Raw genomic sequence first — 21,597 nt, 5'->3', positions numbered from 1 at the left:
TAACTACAGGAAATTAAAAATCGTTTTCAGTATTCTTTGACATACTGAACAGAAACAGAGGCCACATCCAGCCTACAAAAGTAGTCATCTGAATCGTTTTGATTAAATGCTGATCACATAATGGGGCATGCTGTCATGGCGGTGTGCTGTAAATAGGTATTGCTGTGTCAGGTTTTGCTATAGAGTAATAGGGTCACTATATTAGATCATACTACAGAGGGGTGACACTCTACGTATATGTGGTCACATAATGAAGAGGTAGACAAAGGATGGGGTATGGCGCTTTTGAATTAGGACACTTCTCTCCTGTTGTGTAGTTCAATCTCGGTCGGTATCTTTCAGTCCACGCGCAAGTGAAGGTTACTGGATTTTTAACGATGCACACAGTGTGCGTTGTGGGTTTGAATCTCTCCACTTGGATACTGTTGCAATATCAGAATGCAAAACATTGACACAGAATACCAAAAAAAATTGCTGTGATGAAAGGAGTGAAAACCCGACACAATACTCATGGGGCCAAAGATTTAAACTTGACTTTTCACAGAATCACTGCAGCAATCTGAACATTGCAGCACTGTTTCTTGGATTACAAGATCTGAGATCGTACCCTGTGATTACCCGGAGGCGAACGACCATGAGTCAAAGACTTAGAGTCATTCTAGACGCGTCTTGTACATTTTTTCCGCTACATAATAAAACCTGAGACATGCTTGTCCAGTGCGCGACCACAATGGGGCATTGTGTAGATTTCTAAACAAGATTTTGCAAGGGCATCAGTTTCACCCACTTGCACTTTAAACTCCATCTTAACTTTGTCTTCACGGCCTTTCCACCATTGTTATCATTTGTGCACTCAGTAGGCTACTTACAACCAAATATACTGTAAGTAGCCTTCAGGATATGTTGTGGTGGGCAGAGTGATTCATGCACTCCACTTTGCACATACTGTATGGCACAATCTAGGTTTAAAGGACAACGGTTCATGCTAAGGCTAACAGATTGTGGGACCTAATGAGCAGTACAGGTGTGTGCTATATGTGCACTTTCTGGGGTACATCAGATGAAACCAACACCATATCTGACTACAGACAGTGTTTGGGCAGGGTTGTTTTCCAAAATCCAGTTGCACACCAGCTCCACAAACAGAGAAACAGCTGGTAATGCAAGATACAGCTGAAGCTCACATTCATAAGGGGGCTCATAACAAACAGCTAATGACACACAACACTGTCGCTGTACCAAATGGAGTCTTCAGTAAGATCCATATTATCAATACAGACAAAGAGGTTTGTATGCGAAGCACACCAAAACCAGGAACTGGTCAGCCTGAAAGCTGTTTGTATTTTAATGTTTTACATATCAAAATGTAGGCTGTTTGTGGATGGATATAATTATAGAATTGCGTGCATTCTGCAGGCCCTGGGAATTACTATACGCAACACAACTTTATGTGAACTACTGTGCTTATTAATCCTCTCTAAGTCTACATGAAAACCAACTCAAAAATAGGTCTAAGTCTGAAATAACTTACGGTTGTGTAGACTAATACGATTGTTTGGACCACTCCCAAGGATTGCCCAGGTTCTGGTAATGTGAGACGTAGAACAATAATTTGTGTACATGACACAAATGACCAGATAACAATACACTGTGACAAAGCTGATAAACGCACCAAGGGGGGGGGGGGGGGGGGGGGGGGGGGGGGGGGGGGGTCCACTCTCCTCAGCCTGTGCCCTTCGCCTGATTCCAGATCAGCTCAGGTGACTGCGATAGTGCCAGCCAGACTACTGCAACTGAACTTCTTTGAGAAAATAAGTGCCAGAGGCCAAATACTGGAAAGCAATTATTTAAGGTTTATAATAAAGTTGGACTATCTGCAGTGGGTCACACACGTAATTCCTCACACTGATACAACCATTCTGTATATGGGGAAAATCAAACAAGCTATAATAACGACACGGACATGCAATGCTACAGCAGACCATTTTTAAAGGTGTAAGGTAATGCTTACCTTGAAACAGGCACTTCTACAGGCAGCACAGAGAGGAGCAGCAAGGACCCCTCTACAGTCCATTTCTTGCTGATCTGCACCATTGACCTGAGGTCATCCTTCAGCAGAGAAAGGTTAGCCATGATGAGTGGAGACTATTCAGGGCAATGCAGGGCATGCCCCAAGGATTGAGCATTTACAGAAAATACTATAGGCAACACATGTTCCTGAAGGCCCACCAAGTCGCTGTCACACAGTGTGAGTCTGCAGAAACACCTGTTAGCATGTTTTAGCATGTCTTTTTTTTACATACATTTGTCTAGATTTATATCATTTTCACTAGCTACCGAATTATTAAACACCCACAATACATTTGGTTATATAAACTAATAAACTGTGATGCTCAATGGTAATTTCTGATTGACACAAATGAAAAACAATCCCCACAAATGAAAAATGCACTCAACCTACCAGACAGCTCGTCTAATTGCACAAAACGTCGCCCGAGACAAAATGCACCACAAAAGTTACAAAAAACTTTTATTTTTCACCCCCCCAAATGTGATGCACATCTTACAAAGGTACAGATGTTTTTTGTACATGAAAAATTAAATTACTGAAACCATGGCTGATATTGCTAAACAACACATGACAAGGATACCTCTGAAGTGTTCAAAATTGTTCCATGCAAAAAAAAAAAAAAAATGCTGTCAGACATAGAGTACCATCCAACTGCTAAAATGCTATGTTTAAGCTCTCCAAACAGAAGTATCTTTATTATTTCATGATTAATGTGTAATAAAGGCAAATCTTTCTGTAAGTGTAAATGTGATTAATGCTGGTACAAAAATTGTATATAGCCTTCTGAAAGCTGATAACTGATAACTTTACAAACCAAAAGCAGTCTTGTGTCACACTCTTTCACTGCCGGCAAAATAAAATTCCTTTTTTGGTCTTTTTTAAATGTTGGCCACTAGTTTTGCTGGAGCTTCATCTGTGAGGGAAAGACTGCAGCACCCAGATGCGTCTTCTTTTGTCATGATTCTGAATGGCAGCGTTTAGGGGGAAAAAAGGGTCATTTCAAATGTCACAACTGAACAAGAAGTCCTGCACTCTAAAAAAAAAATGCACTTATTCTGCAAATATATTCCAAAACGTTGCCCAGGGCAAACACTTTTAAATGAGTACCAAACACCTTCACACAAGCAGGTAGCTTTCTTAAAAGCTTGTCAGCAATTCCTATGGTGATAAATTGATGAATGAATAAGCATATTCATACTACCCCATAATGAAAACAGTCCTGTGAGAGTTTCTCTTCTTTTTGTACACCCACAAAGCTTTGTTCGGGGTTGTGATACAAAGAGTAAAACACCACGGAGATCAGTGCTGGGTGTGAAACATGGACCTGCTGCAGATCGTGAAGCTTAAGACAGTATGGTACTTCAGTGCAAAAAAATCCCAAGCAGAACTCAAGCTAGTCCAACATCGGAACTACAGCAAATACACACCTGACAATGTAGCCTATCCCAAAAAAGCCTATGCATGTTGTGAAATACACTCACACATATGAGTAACATGTCTCCTTGACTCTGTACAGTGCTTTATGAGGAATATGGACTGTACCAGACAATACACATGACCACTAGGTAATTGCAGGGTAAATCTTAGCCTACAATGTGATGACTTACAAAAGTATTGTGTTCACTGTTAAAATGTCACTTTGTGTTCTTCCAGTTCTGAGCCTAAAAGAAAATCTTCAAAACCTTTGAGAATTGCCAACATGTGTTCTTTTTTTTTTATCCAGACGACATTTGCATCAAACTCACGATTACAGCACAATCATTAATCTCCGCATTCATACTGTCTGGCGTTCTTAAAAAGGTCAAAAAAACAAAAAGACACCTCATTACAATTCATGTGATAAGAATTTGCATTGGCAAGTCTGGAACGGGAAAACTGAAATCATGAGCAGTCTTTGAGACGGTTATGATTTTGATGCATTGTAAAACCAGGTGGGACGGGGCCGGAGCGGGGCTGGGGTGAGGGTGGTTTACGTAATGTATACATACGCTGTATCTCCAATAAGTGTCCTTTTCACTTGGATAAAAAGAGCTGCTAGTCAGTTGTCTGAAGTGTTCCAGGCACATCCTTTGCGTTGAAGACCTCTGTACAGGAAATGCTGCTGAAAAGTGAGGTGACTTGCTCTCTCTGTTAGGGTGGCTGTCCTTCGAATAATCACCATGCTCAGTTTGGGGGAAGGGTGCAGGGCTCTTCAGCCAAGCCCTCTCAGTGGATACCCAGTTAGGGGAGCTGTGGAAAACAGGGGAAAGGTAGGGAAGGGGTTTCTTTAAAAAAAAAAAAAAAAAAAAACTACATTTCATTCTTCCAGTCAAAAATAAATTACGGTTGTGCATTTCAATAAATACTCTGTTGCCACTCTCTTTGGCGAGGAAAACGTTCTTGGCATTTTGTGGCGCACGGCCGTGTCATGCGCCGTCCTCAGCAGTGTCACATGGGTAAAGAGCGGGAGGGGCGGGGGGAGGGGCGGGGTCAGTCGATGCGGTTCCCGCATATTGTGAAGCGGTCTATCTCCAGCAGGTCCTTTTTTGGGGTCCTGTGCTTCAGCTCGGACCCGTCCTGCGTTATGTCTTTCTCCTCCGTCTCGTCGGGCGTGGTCAGGAACTGGTCGGAGTTGCTGGTGGGAAGGACAGGGGCCGGGCTGGCATCCTGGTGCACTGGCTGGCTGGTTATGGATGTGGAAACGCCCTCGTTCTCAGGGTTGCCTGGGTGGAGCGGAAGGACAGACAGCAGGGGCAGTTAGGGCTAGCCGTGACACATGCAAATGGAGCTGCTGCAGCTGACAAAATATACAAGCATCATAACTGTCATTTAACAGACGCTCTTTCCCAGAGCTGATAGCCTCAAAGCAACCTCTGACTGCTGAGAGAAAATAAAACCCAGGAAATGTGTCTGGGGAAAAAAGTTTAAAAAGCAGTTGGCAACATTCACGCCAACATAAAGGAATGCTTCATAAAAATGCACTCAACACTCAACCATCATTAATGTCATTTAACAGATTCTCTTTTCCAGAGCCAATCGTCACTTAAAGTCACTTTAGACTGCTAGACTTCTGGAAGGGCATCTGATTGGACCTCCCAAGCATCTGTAATTAAGCATTCTAACAGCAGTTTACTGGGCTGTACTTGGAAAGACCAAATAAACTCTTTCCTTGAGGTGCATTTTCACATAATGACTTTCTGCAGATGATTTAAACAGCTCCCATTACACAACATTTGAATATTAAACATATTCAATGACCATTTAAATGTAAATTACAGATCAGTTTTCAGAGGAAGGCACTAGGCGGCTCTAGAACAGCGAAGACTCCCACTCATCCTCCATTGCAGAAGTGCAAGCAGTGCACTGATATGGACGTTTTTCCTTCAGACATCACTAATCAAACACATGCGATGACAGGCACAGTACCTGCTGAGGCAGAGCTCCACGAAAACAGATGGAAATAATCCAAAGCCATTAAAACAAGCTGGATCAAAATGACACTACTAGTTCACAGTCTATTTTAAAGGTCGTGTAAGGGGAAAAAAACACAAGTGTTACGTTAATTTGTAGATCTGTGCTCAACCTCAACAAAATACAATGTGAAGCGGACACAATGACTGACGACCATCGCATGGACTAGTGAGACAAAACCCTTAAAAGCACACACTGAAAAAGCATCAAAGATGAATTTGAGGATTAGAGATAGATGAAAAATATTCAAATGCTGCCCTCAAAGTGGCATTGAAGAACAGCTTTCTGTAAGCCGCTATCAAACACTCCCCTAATGTCCTCATTTTATGAGCAGCTAAATATTTGTCAGACTGCTTCTGTGCTCCACACTGCTGGAGAGGAGTCACAAATGAAATTATTAATCATCTCCCAATTTCAGAGGAGCCTCAAGCCTCTGCTTCTGCCAATGAGAGTCACTCCCCCATGAATTCTGCCGTTGCTTCAAGGTGCTGATGCGCTCCACAGCGCAACATACAACTTCAAAAAACACAAAGCTACTGAAAAAAAGGGCCGAAAAAGCAGACAGAAACATTCAAAGCAATATACAGGAACGCCTCAAGAAAAAGCACTCAACGCGAAGGCTAACAGTGCTCCCGTAGAAATCCAGTCCTTTTCAATGATCTTCGCTCCATCTCGGACTCCAGAATGCTCCACCCACAACTTTCTCAGTATTCCTTCCGAATGTGGTGCTGAAGGTTATGGTTAGGCTTGGCAGGACTCAGTTTAAACAGGTAAACATCAGTAAGGACGGTTTTTATATTTCCACAAACTGACCAAAAAAGCAGCCAGTGATAAATGCTGAAATTCAAAGAGTAAACACGAGCCACTATGTTAAAACGTGCCGCACCGTATTTCTTAAGACTGAACATCGCACAGCACAGTATGCTATTTGGATAGAACACCAGTGCCACCAATAAACTCAAGACATTGTGTTTTACTTTAATGTAGGCACTGGGGTAGCTGTCATTCTAATAACGTACATTATGAAAACGGACATAACGTAACTATGCATGGAAGCTGTTTTAAAATGGATATAGTTTTCAATGAAAAATACACATTGACACAAACTGGTGAAAAAATACATATTCGACTGAATCCTGCCAAGTCTACCTATGGCACAGTGGGTAGACATGGTGACAAAAGGTGCTTCCCTCATGGCTCCAGCAGAGTGCTTCCTCCCCGAATATCCCAGTTGCTGGTGAGGTGGAATACAAACTTTCAAAGGGTGGGAGGTTTAGCACCGTGTGCTGGGGGGGCTGATTTGGCCCTACCTGGGGTTTGGGGGAACAGGAGGCCAGCTTGGGGTGGGGAGAGCAGGGAGGAGGGTTTGGGTTTGGCAGCTGCAGACGGGTCTGTGGTGGGAAGCAGTGGGGAGACAAGGCCCCCGGGCCCTGGGGCAGAGAGAGGGAGACAAGAGAGCACAGGGCAATGCAGGCGCTGAGCAAGGCAGAGTCAGAGGAGCGCGCCCTAACCTGGCAACCTCGCCCTAACCTGGCAAACATCACTCGCCTGTAGTGTTCCCCAGCCTTGGAGCTAGAGAGCTCCCTAGTCTCAGATCTAGAGTGTTCCCTACTCTGAGAGCCAGAAGAGTGCACCCTAAACTGGCACTTGAGTTTTTTTTTTTTTTTTCCAAGGCCGGGTGTCAGTGTTTCTTAACTTGGAGGCTAGAGTGTGCCTGACCTAGGGAGTCAGAACTGTCTGGATGTCAGCGTACCCTCACCTGAGACATAGACAGCTGTGTCCATGCCTGGAGATCAGAGGAGTGTATTCTAACCTGGGCTCTAGAGAAACGTACCACAGCCTGCGAGTCAGAGGAGAGTGGCACACCTGGTGGTCAGACTGTGCCTTCTCTCACTGAAGAATTAAACGGATGGGAGAATACCCTAGCCTGGGAGCTGAGGTGGGTATAGGAGTTGGGAGTCAGAGGTGTGCTCTAGCCAAGGACAGAAGCAGCAGTGTAGATCAGGAGAGAGGGAAAGCCTGCAGATAGGGTTGGGGCTGGCAGGAAACAGGGACAGAGCTAGCTGGCAGATTAAATAGCAGACAGAGCAGGCAAGCCACTGGAGATCTAGCAGGCCCTTAACAGGTATGAGGGAGCAGGGCTGGTCAGGGCCCACCACAAGCAGGTGGCTGAGCAGAAAACGCAGTCAGGAATGTGAGGCCACAGGCTTGCGAGGAGTATGCACTGGAAGGACGTGTCACATGCAGTGTTAATGGAGTGGAAATGCAAGTCAACAGGGTCCTTGATTCACTTCCTTCCTGTAATCATCTGTTCTTTTGTCCAGTACAAAGGAGGATCTGACCAACTACTTAAAAGTCACCTATTCAATGGAATCAGTTTATTGTCACCCGAGTCTGGCTTTCAATATAGCTATGAAAAAAGTCTTGTCATATGAAAAAAGTAGTCAGAATAACTAAAAACCCAGTTCACCTGGTCCAGAAAGGAAACAGGCAAGCTGTATGCCCTGACACACTTTGTCAGTGACTGTAACAGTGCATACATTCCTTAAAAAACCATTCACCACGGTAAACAGTGTATTCTTCTCCCTGAATCCTACAAACACAACACTTAAATTAAATTTAAATTTCAATTAAATCAGCTGCAGCATCAAAGCGTAATTTGGCCCCTGAAAGGTGGTGAATGTGAGCACAGTTATCCTGATATGCCTGTCACCTTCACTGAGGCATTAACAGGCTTACAGTGTGCGATTACGAAACAAGTGCGATGAGTCAGACTTTGTGCCTCCCAAAATTAGATCCTCTGGATTAATTTTCCAACGTTTTGCTTATTTTCATCTACAGCATCTCCACAAATTCTCAACGTCATGTTTTAATGCGATCTGATAAGAATAGAAGATTACTTCCCTTTTTGATACAAATTACTACATAATTTCAGCCAGTTAACTGGCGAAAAAACATATTTTGTGCACTTTCTTACAAAAAAGTCAAATCAACAACTTCTAACAACTGTGCCAGTGGAGGCGCTGGTGTCCCGACAGAAATGACTACTGAACTCGCAGGTTTGGACTAGATGGGGGTGTCTACAGGGTGTGGTCCAGGGGAAAAGATGAAAAGGTCTCTCACTGTCGTCAACTGTCCTCACTGCTGTCAGGTACCGGATGAAGGCTTCAGAGCTCTATGAACACAACGCCCTCGACCGGACCTAGCCATCCAGCTCACCCAGCGTTTCACCCTCCAAATGGCTCCATTCTTAGTAGCTGCATATCAGCTACAGGCCCTCACAGTCTACTGCAACCCTTCAGCGAGACTCTTGCGAGTGTCAAAAAGAAACATTCGTGTCCCCCCTGGGCACAGCCTATTTAGCCCATTAACTCCAAAAGCAAAAGTGCATTTCAAACTGACTGGGTGGCAGTGTAATATAGCGGTGAGGAGCAGGGCTTGTAATCAAAAGGCTGACAGTTGGATTCCCGGCTGGGGCACTGCTGCACATGTAAACATGTAAACATGTAAAAATTGTCACATATGTAAGCCTCTATAAGGTGAGAAGAGCGCCTGCTGAATGACAATAAAGTAATGATTGGCCTGACTTCATAATTCAGTTGTAATGCACAAGAAACATCCACTGAAATACCACAGAAAGGGAAAGGTAATGTACACGACATAACTCCGCTAAGCATGACAGAAAAGGAAATGCTTTGGATTCCTGAAGAGAGAAAGGGGAAAGCCTGCGTTAGATGTAAGAGAGAAAAGTGAGAGGGTAGGAGCTGGGGAACTCCAGGGCAGGCTGGCCCACGTTCAAACTGTGAATTAAGGATCACAAACACTTTCCAGCATGATGTGCTCCTAAGGTGCTGAGAGCAGATGTACTGAGCCAAAAAGAGATTTTCAAATGAGCGCCTAGAGTGTGTGTCCTGCAAATTGTGATTATTCAAAAGCAATGTGTGCTGTAGTCTGTATCTACCCTTACAAGGTAACAACCAGAACAGGAACCAATGGTTCAAATGTAACACATAACAAGTTGATTAACATATTTGTAGCTTGAGGGTAGTTCAAGATAAGCACAAATAAACAATGTAACTGAACAAGTTCTTTCTCTACATACCTGACCCAGATTTAGTATAACTACTTGGAATTTTGTTCTTGATTTTGAATAATTAAGAACAAAATTCAAATAATTTTGAATCATAATTCAATTATGAAAACCTTACTTTTCTGTTACTATATGTTTGCATTAGTTACTATGGCTATAGTATGACAATGAGTATGCCATACTATGAGTCTGGCCATCACAAACAAAAATAAAATAACAAAGTAAATGAAACCTATAATATCTGCTTAAACTTGCTCTGTAAATTTAAGAGCAAAGAGCACAGCAGTGGGACTGAATCTGCCTCAAAAATGGCAAAGAATTTTTTTTAGGTGTGGGAGCACTTTCAGACACAGTGTAAGGCAGCCGAACATGGCTTTCCAACTCTCAGGATGACCAAACTCCCTCTTTCTCATTTTTGCTGGACTCAGGCTTACCTGGAGGGGCTGTGAATTTGCTCCTGTTGGACTTGCTGGAGGCTCTCCCAGGGGCTGCTGTCGGGGGAGTCTGAAACAACTTTTCTTCCATGTTGGCCTCTTTGACATATAAACACGACTTTCCCAGCAAGACTATGCTGTTCAAGACTTTCAGCGTTATCATTCTGCAGAAACAAAAAGAGAGCGTATTAAGGGTTAACGTCCGAGAAGTAGACCTCTTAAAAAAGACAGACAGATTCACTTTTGTTTTCTGAACTATTAAGAGAATTGAGGCTTTACTGTATACAACTGTGGTTTGCTTTCTCCTTCCATGTGAACAGCAATCAGGTATTAATTTTCTTACAAAAGAAAATTAACAAATTTAAATTGACATTAACGAAAAGTGATGAGGACAGTTGAAGTATAATGCTTCCTTAAATTTGTTGCTGCCAGTTAATGCCAAACAGCATTGCCAACTGAACTTAGAGACCTTAATCCTGCAGCTTTCCAAATGTCCCTGAAGTGACCTGAGGTTAACCACAGGTGTGTCCTTGGAAGGCTTCCCAATATTTCTACCACAGGATCTATTTTTATTACTGATTTCTGAGAAGGCCTCCTCATAAGTGCAGAGGTACACAAATTTTAAAACAAAGCAGATACTTCACTTTACGAAAGTAATGAAAAAAGTATTTTAAAAAAAGTAAAACATGAAATAGTGCAACATCTTCACTGGTTGACTTATGTCACAATGTCAGCTTGTGTGACAGACCATTAACTTGTTGCTGACAATATACAAGCCTGTCAACGGTGCAAGCTACAATATCTGCAGCAGATGACCTGTCAGTGTGGCATCGCATGAAGAAAGTGACATGCTGACACCCAATCTCTCTGAAAAATCAATGCCCATATGTATAAAAGGGTAATCCAGCTTTCAGAGGCTGATACGTTCTGGTAAAACATGCTATCAGAAAAGCTAGTCCCATGTGAATAAGGTTGTCGTGATCCCATTCAACAGCGCAATTCATTCTGCATTGGCATTCCGGACTGCTGCAGCTCCTCAGCTGTGCTGTACACAGGAGATTGCTGGGTTCGTAGACATTCCAAATGAGGTTCTAATCACTTAAACTGAATCAGCAACTCATTCTTGGATCACCTGTCGTTGCAGATGTGAGTACCCGATGGCCATGTGGTTTCTGTAATTTCACACTGCTTTCCTCTGTAAAAGTCCCAGTAAAAGTTTGCCCGGTAAAAGCCATTTGCAGAAGGCCTGTAATTAGCTTAATCTGTTCATTGCTCTGAAACATCCTGCCAGGCAGCTTCAGCTGAGTTTTTCATTTAGAGCCACTGCATGCAACTTCTCCCCCTTCGGTTTAACCCGCTAAGCCGTAATCGTCTGAAAGTGGGGGCATAAACACCGACCCTCTCTGAACTCTAATCCCAGGGCTCCTGCTCGCCCACCCTCAGGCGAGGGTCCCGGGTCTCGGCACGGTCTCGTCCACACCTCTCACAGAGACAGTGAAACACGTCAATCACACGGCAATGAAGAAGAGGCCGTCCTCACAGGGACAGGTCAGCCTTCCTCTACAGCGGTGAGCACATCTTGCACAGTGACGGAGCATGAAGACTGTCTCGCGTTGGTGAAGTGTGTGCATCTCTCACAGTGGAGAGTATGCTTGTGTTTCACAGTGAAGAGTATGCTTCTCTCTCATAGTGGTGAAGCACATGGTAAATCTCTCACCATAATGAAAAGCACAGCAAATCTATCACAGTGATGAAAATTATGGCATAACTGTGGTCGATGAAGAGTATGGTATGTCTGTCATTATGGTGAAGAGGAGCAGACATTATGTGAGCTCCCACAAGGAGAAAAGCGCTGAGCAATGCCTCATTAATACTGAGTTTAACTAAACCAGTAGTGGTAATTCACAGTTAGAAGCAAAGAAATCTAGCCTTGCGTGCTCCCTTTAGGTAGAAAAAATATTATTCTTATACAAGGCTTTGATTTTGACTGCTGACTCGCTCAATATTGCCCTATTCAAGCAATATTTCTTACATCCCGATTGGCTGTGAGACAGCCCTGCCTAAATAACCAGACAGCTCCACTTAATGTATTCCAACAACAGCTCATCAACATCAACAATGAGTGTGATTACGCACAAGAGCAATCCAGAAACAACCATCTGTCTTTGTAATTGATCATATTTTACCAAATTTGTACAAATGCCTCAGCAACGAAGATGTTCTAAATGCAGGGAGAGAGCAGCATGTTTTGTTTCAGCAGAACTGTGGCCTCATTAAAGTGATGACTCTGCATGTGAGGCCGCTGTTGACGTCCACTGCTAAACATATCCATTAATTATGGAATGTTTTCTGACTGAACAGATACACTTATTGTGGGGCTGAGAATTCACAGCAGTAAACAGGATCTTGATAACCCTCCAGAGAACTAATCATGGACAAAAAACTACAGCTTTTACATTATGCACAACACTGCTATGGGAATATTTATTTTTGGTAATATGACATTATAGTATGTATATGCCTAAAAAATAGCCCATCCTATGAAAAAAGACTGACAAAAGTTTGGCATATCATAGATTCTCAAAACAATGAATCCCTTAACATATGCTTGTATGAGTCTACTGCATGATATTAGCATCGAATATAAAAGTTTACACGCTCGTAACAATTATTAATGAATTATATTTGTACTAAATCTTTTGTGACAACTGATCTGCATTGAAAATCAACTGTGGACTCAGTCAAGAGTGATGCAGTCCTAATGCCAAGGTCTGGACTTTACCAAAAACTGCACTGAACACACACACACATACACTCTCACACTGAAGGGCAGGAGGCAGTGGGTTTGGTTAAAAACACCAGACTTCTTTGGCTCTGGTTTTCACATATGATTCATTGGATGTCAAATGCAGGCAGACAGCCTTAGTCTCAGGGTCCTGGTCTGTTTGTTCTAGCACTGGTCTCTGTTTAGGATCTGCTGTTTTTTAAATAACACAGCTGTGGACGATGGTGGAAAAGACAGGGCACCATGAACACATTCTTCTACTACACACCCCAAGGACTCCCACAAACTGAGGGAACTACATTAAAATGCATAATGTATTAAAAAACGGAAAAAAAAGGACCCAGACCTCAGGGCGGTTACATTATTAATCTTATTTCAGGTTACACTTTGCTTGTTGATATATATGTATAAAAAAAAAAAATCTAGTGCATAACCTACTGAATACACCGAGGAGTGAACCATTTCACACAGCTTCTGTTCATTCACAAAAGGATCACTCATACAAGCGTAACCGTGTCCGGGATGTTCCGGTCCCTGTCCGTGCATTAATGACTGTATTACTGTCTCAGTGTGGAGAGCCCTGTGGCTACTGAGGCTCCTCTAATGCATAATTTCAGTTATAGGATTACAGCCAGCTCAGCGCAGTCTTAGCAAGCCACCACTCACGGCAGGCAGTCATTACCAAACTGAAGTAGGTACTCAGAAACTCAACCCAAATACCAGCTGGCAACAGACCCACAACATCCGGCTCTTACAGCCACGTTTAACTCGGTCAAAGATCTTATTATCTTCTGTGGTTTACTGTTTGAAAAACTCATTTCATTTTTTTTCATCCCAGCACAAGATTTTGTCCTACGTCTTAAATAAGAAGATACCTTGTGTTCAGAGAAAGGATGGGGGTCATAAGAGAAAAATAAACATATTCCTTCTAATTTGTTCAGGCAATTACTGAAATGAGAATATTTTCCGTGAAAATGATGTGTTTCAGTTAGTCTGATCAGAGTGTGGACTTTGATGAAACGAACGCACTCCTTTGGCTCACTGATAGGAGAGGCAGCCTTGGTGAATGAATGATCAGAATGAGACTTAAAGATGAAGGCTGAGTCTTACCCCAGGTAGAACAGAAGCACACACACTAAGGAGAGGGACCCCTGGATTTTCACAGAGCTGGTCACCACTCGGATCAGCTGTCGCACAACAATCACAAGATGATGGAGAGACAATTTCACAAGAAATCAAATCAATCATTAACTATACTACCACTGATAATAACAGTTAGAAATTATGATATCAAATCAATACATATTTACTAATCCCGTTATTTTCAATGAGAGGCCAGAATTACAATAAGAAGAATAAGAACAGTACAATAATTAAGCATGATTATTTTTTTCAGCAATTAAAGCATCCATTGTTGATTTTAAAAAACCACAAAACAATATTCAGGTCTTCATGAGGACTTTTCTTCTCCTGGAAAAGATGGTGCGTACTCCAAAAGCCAATCAGAGGTTGTTTAGACCAAACAGCCATTCAGACAGGAGGAAAAGATTTCTTCCTCTCTCTATCTCTCTCTCTCACACCCACTCACACATCCATACACACACACACACTTAAAATTGGACTATGTCTCTGTCTGCTGGGTGATATGAGCTTACCAATAAAGCGAGAGGAAGAGGAATAAACCCCATTCTCCTTGAGACTGAATCACTGTAGTCTGTGTACGCCTGAGAAAACAGATGGGCCATCGTCAACACAAGCATGAATGCAATACAGAGAAAAGCCGCTATGAATAGAAGCATTAATTCAATACAGTGAAGGGGCACCATCAACTCAGGCATGAATGCAGTACAGATTTAGGCCACTACCAATATAAGCATGAATATACTACAGAAAAGAGTCGCCATTAATATAATTGTGAATTCAGGACAGAAATGGGATAATCATAAACATAAACCTTAATACACTATTAGAGATGCACAAATCATCAGTATAAACATGCATGAACGAGACATAGGCTAACTGTCAACATAAAAATGTATGTATGGTAACTAACAGAACTGTGGAAAAGGAGATCTGCTATGAGAATAAGCTGTTAGTGATCATTCGCTCTTACGTTTTTTTGCCGACTGCTCACGAGGTCAAACGCAAGGCTGGCTCTGTACTCGCTGTATACCTAGAGAAAGAGAAATTTTCATATTTCTACACAACAAAGCTACAAAGAGACCTTTGATAAAAGGTCACAAAGCACTCCTTACTTCAAGTAAAGGGCCTACTTTATCTTACTGCTTCAGACCTATGCCTATGCCAAATTAAACAGATACAGACAAAAAATGGCACAGATTTTTTATTTTTGGTATTTGTTAGATATATTTGTACACTTCACTGTATAACGTCTCCCAATATTACTCCTGGGAGTGCATTAGCCAAATCCCCAGATGATCTTATGCATTAATCATGGTGCCTATAAAGATATCTCTCGTGTTCAAACAGTCATTAAAACTGAAAGACAAACATCTGAAGATACACAGTGTGGAAACCACTCAGCTGGAAACGGATGTCAGAGAAAAGAATAATCATTTGTTTTGGCCACATCATGGAAAAAGCTATGATGCAGTTCTGAATGGAGACCACAGGAGATTTTTTCTATTTTATTGTGAACGGAGTGAAGCGGGTCCAGAGGAACAGACTGAAAACAGTAAACACACTGCCAGTACTCGTATGCAGTGATAGGAATCTTTCATGCTGGCCTGGACTGGTCCAGGAGTTTGCCTGAAGATGACTCATGAAGCCCCTAGGACACAGTGCGTACAGTATATTGGGGGGTATATGGGGTATCTGTTGTAGATGTTGGGTTTCTTTCCCTCACTTGGAGCTGCCATGTTTGTGAGCAACAAAGCTCTATTTGTAATCTTCACAGTATGTACTGTGGAAGCACCCCCCCCCCCTCCCCAGCTAGGGAAATTAAAAAGCACTTCATTAAAAGAGCACTTCTAATCAATCCGAAATCAATCTACCTCACGCTGTTCCGGCTCGGCTACATGTGCAGTACAGGGTAGCATTTAACGAGCAAGCTCTCTGCCTGCTGGGATCTCAGGGGAAGTCCGGAACAGACAGTTGCCTGGGTTGTTTATTCAAGTGATCACAGGGGCAAGTGTTTTAGTGTTTCAGCCTTGGAAGGGCAAAACACTGCGTATTTATCTGGTAACTCCAACCAAAAACTTTCCCAGGGTTTAATTTTCAAATAATTATTTATGGTGTCATAATACTTAAACTGAACCTTGATCCCTAGTTAAACATAAATGGCTGATATTTTTATTAACTGGAGTAGTATTTATTGAGGTTTAAAGCTGTATTATGAATAATTATGAATAGTTATACCTGTGTTTCTGTAGGCGCAAAGAACAGGCATCTACCCATGACGATACTGTCAACACTGGCAGTCCCATTATAAACAAAAGTAGAACTTTTCACAGTGGGATGGAGACTCAAAACACTACTTTTAGCAGGTCTGTGATTTGTGACAGCTGCTGTTACAAACATTTGATTTCGTTCTGAGAAAACAATCACTCAACAATGTTCCCTGCCCTCTTCCCAGAACACGATTTTCTGCGTTATCCTAATTCCTGCAGAGTAGGGTCTCTGACACAGCAGGGACCCGCAAATGCATTTATACAGAATTATGATGAGTTACTCCCTGCATTTGTTCTATTTATGAAATGATGGCGCGGATACAGACGAGGCTTTCACACCAGCTGACGCTCCTATTACGAGTCAGAGCAACTTTTAAATAAACCAAAATCACAGAGCAAAACTGAAATGAAAACTGAGACCTACAGTCAATCGACTGTTCAGTCAATTTCAAAATCCAATCTGAAAATATTCTGCACCTCTGAAGTAAACCTGAACCTGCCCTGAGGCTGCTCTTTGGTCAGTGGATTAGACGAAAGGGTTTAACTGAGAGAACGAGGGAGGGGGTCAGCTGTTCAGCAGGTGTTTTTGTTGGGCCCAGTTCATCCATAGGGTGTATGATCGGCTCTACTCTGCAGTCCCCTGTGGCCGTCTCTTCCCCCACAGGGCTGCAAATCCCAGGCACAGCCCCTGTCTGCTCGACCCCCACGTGGTGGAATGAGCTCCCCACAGCAGGGCCAGGAACACAGAGCTGCTGGCTGTCTTCTGGAACAGACCGAGGACACGCTTCTCCCAACTGCACCATGCCGCTTCATGGGTGTTATAATTATACACTTTAACTGATATTTAAGTTAAATTTGGCTTTATGCTTTGGTTACCTGTATGCCGCAGCACTGAAAGACACTTTTGTTCAATTGTGGTTAAATGTTTTCCATTTTCTGTACGTGTACTGGTGTTTATGTAGTCTTTTTGTACACTATCTACCTTTGCATTCTAAGTCTCTTTGAATAAAAGCATCTGCTAAATGAATAAATGTAAACGCAGATATCAGGAGTCCGTGGGCATGTCAAGGACAGTAAAGTAAAAACGTATTCTGCCTGATAAAACCACACACAAAACAAGAGCCTGCAGACAAGCAGGGCACCTGCACAGGAATACGATCGTCTGAAGAGCCTCCACGTTGGCAAGATACGCTTCTCCTCATAACTTATACAGTACCGCTGCTTTTTTCACAACCTTTCACAGCGCTTGATCGTAATGCTTGATGAAAATCCTTTACTGTCGCGGGCGGCGTCCTCGGCGAGCTGTCAGCGGTTTTCGGAGCGCCCGGCAGGGGGGTTGGGGCGGCGTCTGACCGAGTTTTGCGCGTGGAGGAGCGGAGTGGGCCGCAAACACGCACGGGCTGATGCGCCGCAGACAGCCCCACCGCGGCGGCATGCCACAAATCCCACAGCCTAAGCTGCCGTAAGACACGGCCCCCCCCCCCGTGCTAATCCCCCCTCCCCGCAGGTGATCCGTCCCTCTCCCTAATCCTCTCCTGCCCTGCGTTCCCGCGGGAGCCCAGGCCGGTCCCACCCCTCCGCTGCGTCTAACGGCTGGTTTTGTAACCCAGACAGTGATGTACTCCGGTAAACCCCAGGCTATTTCAGGCCTCGGGAAACAGACACTAACAACAGGACTGACTGGCTGGAACGGTACCCGCTAACTGGGCGTTCTGGACACTCAAGCTTGATGCTGAATATTTGGACTGACTTGAGGAGCAGCTGCTTCGCTCGTCTCTTCTGCTCTGCAGAGCCGGCAGCTTCAGCATCTTCTCACACTCACTTTCCACAGCATCAAGCAGCTCCAGACAGCGATGAAACACTGCTGTGTATCTGAGGATTTGTGCCAGACTGAAACATTGATGTAGTCATTCAGACTCTTGCTGTACTAATGTGGTGTGCATCAGATGCAGTGTGAAACATAGGAAACATACAAGGACCCATGTTTTCTTTCTCAGGGAAAAAGGCACTTAAGTAGGTGAACCAATGTTACTGCTTCCCTGCACATTAACTATGAAGTAATGTATAATCATACAAAGCAGCAGCAAAGATTTCATCTCCCTTTTGCTTTCAAGGTGACCCACGATTATTAACAGCCATAAACGTGAACTACTACAGAAAGGTGTTTGACCTGCGATCTAGAGGAAAATGCAGATGATAGATGTGCCAGAGGCCTTCAAAGGAATGATGACATACAGTGACCCAGTAAAGATTTAGGTCAGAGGAGCAGGCGCTGTCTGTCTAGAAGACGCTATCCTTCAAGCAAGACCCCAGGGACACCTGCTCTGGTTTGCTAATATCCCCTTTGACACCAGACAGTGTTTGTTACAAAAATAATAAGGTAATAAAGCTAGCACTATGGTCGTCTTTGTCCACCTCATGAAGGAAGTAGGGCAGACAGGCACTTGGGCTTCTCCACTTTGACAGCGCCCTTTGCCCCAAGTGTCACATTAAACAACAGCATTATGACATCACTATACTACAGACAGTCTGAGATTCGTAACTAGAGTGTGGGAAACAGGTGACCTCCTTTGAGGGAGGGCCTCCCCTCCCACCTCCTTCCCTGTGTGGATTAACTCAACCATTTAAAGAGACTTAAATAAAGGAATACATCGATGGGCATATGAATGTTGTAACTGAGTGATACTCCTTCCTTTTCTTCCCTACATAATAAGTAGGCCAGCTCACTTCATGAGTGGGGATACCATAAGCCAATAAAAAATGACCACACCACTGCAATTCGTTTCACTGCAGTAATAAGGGATATGCTACGGAACAAATCTGGGGGAAAACTGAAATAATTTTTGCAGTGAGAACATTTACAATGCTGCTCTGTGACACTAAGATTTTGTATTTTCTGAAAATACTTAACGCTCAGTAAGTATATCAGGTAAAACTAGCTCATGAAAGTCCAGGCTTATGTGACGTGCCTGTGGCATATGCCGTGAAACCAACAATCACACTCCCCCTTCGAGTCGCCGGACTAGACAGGGGGTTGACGTTCATGTTGTCAATCATACCAAAGGCTGATGACAAGCACATACCTAATGTTAAAACCGAATCTTAGTCATCTCTTTCCTCAAACCCCGTGCAGTTTGGCTGGAATGCTCTCATACACCGGGGGAATAGCACAGCGACGTGTGTGCTGTGGAGTACTTACATCTGCTGTGATGTCGTTGAATTTCGTGATGAAAGCGTGTTTGACGATGTCGACGGCGATCTCTGAGGCGATCACCATGCAGACGTCAGGAAACAGGACCCACAGGTGATCTGGGAATATAGACACAGCAGAGCATCAGCAAACCGTCACTGCGGAGGGGAAATCTGTGAAGTAACGGACAGGATGAAGCAAAACAGTCTATCTGCAGAGACACCACACATCCATCTTCAGCACTTACAGCTGGAGTGCATCTCTCTGTCGGTAACTTTCTCAGTTTTCTATAATAGGAAGCTATGCCTATGTAACGTGATCCAACACAGCCTATGATATTGCTGAAATTGAAATGAGGAGTTCGTTAATTGCTCGGACAGTTGTTCACTGCCTCTGACTGTGATAATGGAACTTCTTTCATCACTGATGAAAGTGATGAAAAACTCAGCATAATTCACGGTTTTAATGAAGATGACGACAACGCCTTTGGGGCTTCAAACACTTCTCTTACCTTCGCAGTCCAGACTGTGTGGAAACGCAAAGTGTAGCGCAAACAAAATGTTCTTAAAAAGAATACTTTAACACTGGTTACCTGGGTTCCATGAAAACTGCTCCATGTTCCTAAGACAGACTATGAGTAGCAGTACGTAGTTCGTGAATCTTTCTTTGATATCTAGGAGGAAAAGAAAACATTACCATTGAGCGTGCACAGGCAAAACGGTTTAAAAATAAACAGCTCCATCATTCACAAGATATCAAGTACAGAACTGTACTCCAAAAATCGAACACGCTATTACAGTGACAAGTTATTGTAAGATATGCCACAAACATAAACTGTGGCTAATGGAACTCTTCCACAGCCTCCAAAATCAAACACTTGCTGCTCCTTCAGTGGCATGTTGTGGAAAGCACACTCAGACTGCTAGTGGAAAAAAATACCACACAAGCAGCTGATTAAAGTGTTTTGAAGCCCTGATGTTCAGCGGCCATGACAACAAAGAGGCTGAACGCAGGGGCCGTGTTTAAATCCGCCTATTCTGCTGTGGCGCGCTCGCTAGCTCCCATTTCCATTTCAAAAGGGCCACCTTCGCAGACGGGACCGGAGCAGCTTTCATACGGCACCGCCTGCACTTGGGCTGGCCTCTGGAGACGCATTCGCTGCCTCCTGATACCTTTCCTCAATTATCCCCCACTCATACCGTGACGGTGTGGAGTTTGGGGCCGATCAGTCTTACCGCTGTTAGACATCTGAAACAGATTATTCTTCTCAAATTTCTTGAACACACTTCCTTTGATCTCCACAAACTGTAGATGATAAGAGGACAAACGCGTTAGCAAATCTGACGGCGCTGTAGATTCCACACACCGGCCTAGATTCATTCAGATCTGACTGCAACATGTTTTGTATTTAGCTTACTTGGTGATGAATTTTAGCATGCATTAGGCTTTTTCATTTTTACACACCCTTTGCCTTTCGGTTCAGCGACCACTGAACTAATGATGTTATCATAGTGCTGGACTAAAAAATGCTTGACTTTGTAATTTAAAGTTTGTAACTTCTAAACTTAAGTGTAGTTTTAAGGACAAGTGAACTGCTTTTTGGGAATCTGTTGGGGTCCTAAGCACATTCTGATGTGAACTCCTAAACAAAATAGATCTGAAGTCTAAACTTCTAAAAGCTATTAAGATGTGGAATTTCTAGTATTCCTTATACAAGAACTGTTTTTAGAGCTGTATTTGAATGTACACTAGAGGTCCACCACAGGGTTTAATGAATTATTTAAACATTCTATCTCATATTTTGATGAAGCACAAAAGGCATGAATATGCATGTCATAAGAGGATTTCAGAGCTTTCCTCTTCCGGAAACTCACGTTGTTTGACATCATGATTGTGAGCAGTGACTTGTTGTGGGAGTTGAAGGCCACGTTGAGCGTTGTCGCTTGAACCATGATGAGGATGGCATGGAGAACTGTGGAAAACACTGCTAAGGAAAGCCACACTACTCAAACTAAATCAACTGCCAACCATTAAAATGTTGGCTGTATTCTCTTGGGGTGGCAGTGCAGCATAGTGGTAAGGCACTGCTTGTAACTGCAAGGTTGCTGGTTGAATTCCCAGCTGGGACACTGCTGCTGTACCCTTTGGCAAAGGTGCTTAACCCACA

At 43.2% G+C, this 21,597-nt stretch overlaps 1 protein-coding gene across 4 annotated transcripts in view; it reads right to left on the bottom strand.

Moving 5' to 3' along the window:
• Window positions 1-2,544: 2,544 nt before the first annotated feature.
• The window catches only part of tapt1b (transmembrane anterior posterior transformation 1b), a 42,098-nt gene continuing 23,045 nt past the window's right edge, over window positions 2,545-21,597 (bottom strand). For 2 of the 4 annotated variants that reach the window (XM_036516967.1, XM_036516968.1), the window contains 10 exons: window positions 21,305-21,402; window positions 20,666-20,735; window positions 20,023-20,103; window positions 19,440-19,549; window positions 14,944-15,003; window positions 14,486-14,554; window positions 13,941-14,017; window positions 10,046-10,209; window positions 6,832-6,951; window positions 2,545-4,773 (listed from right to left, as the gene is read on the bottom strand). In XM_036516967.1, coding sequence (XP_036372860.1) covers window positions 4,541-4,773; window positions 6,832-6,951; window positions 10,046-10,209; window positions 13,941-14,017; window positions 14,486-14,554; window positions 14,944-15,003; window positions 19,440-19,549; window positions 20,023-20,103; window positions 20,666-20,735; window positions 21,305-21,402 — 1,082 coding nt within the window. In that variant the 3' untranslated portion in view covers window positions 2,545-4,540. The remainder of the gene's footprint in view (window positions 4,774-6,831; window positions 6,952-10,045; window positions 10,210-13,940; window positions 14,018-14,485; window positions 14,555-14,943; window positions 15,004-19,439; window positions 19,550-20,022; window positions 20,104-20,665; window positions 20,736-21,304; window positions 21,403-21,597) is intronic. The other 2 variants (XM_036516969.1, XM_036516970.1) reach the window with 1 other exon arrangement.

Source organism: Megalops cyprinoides, chromosome 22, assembly GCF_013368585.1.
Source record: "Megalops cyprinoides isolate fMegCyp1 chromosome 22, fMegCyp1.pri, whole genome shotgun sequence".
Lineage (NCBI taxonomy): Eukaryota > Metazoa > Chordata > Actinopteri > Elopiformes > Megalopidae > Megalops > Megalops cyprinoides.
Note: the sequence above shows the minus strand (reverse complement) of the source record. Positions and strands in the feature narration are given on the sequence as shown.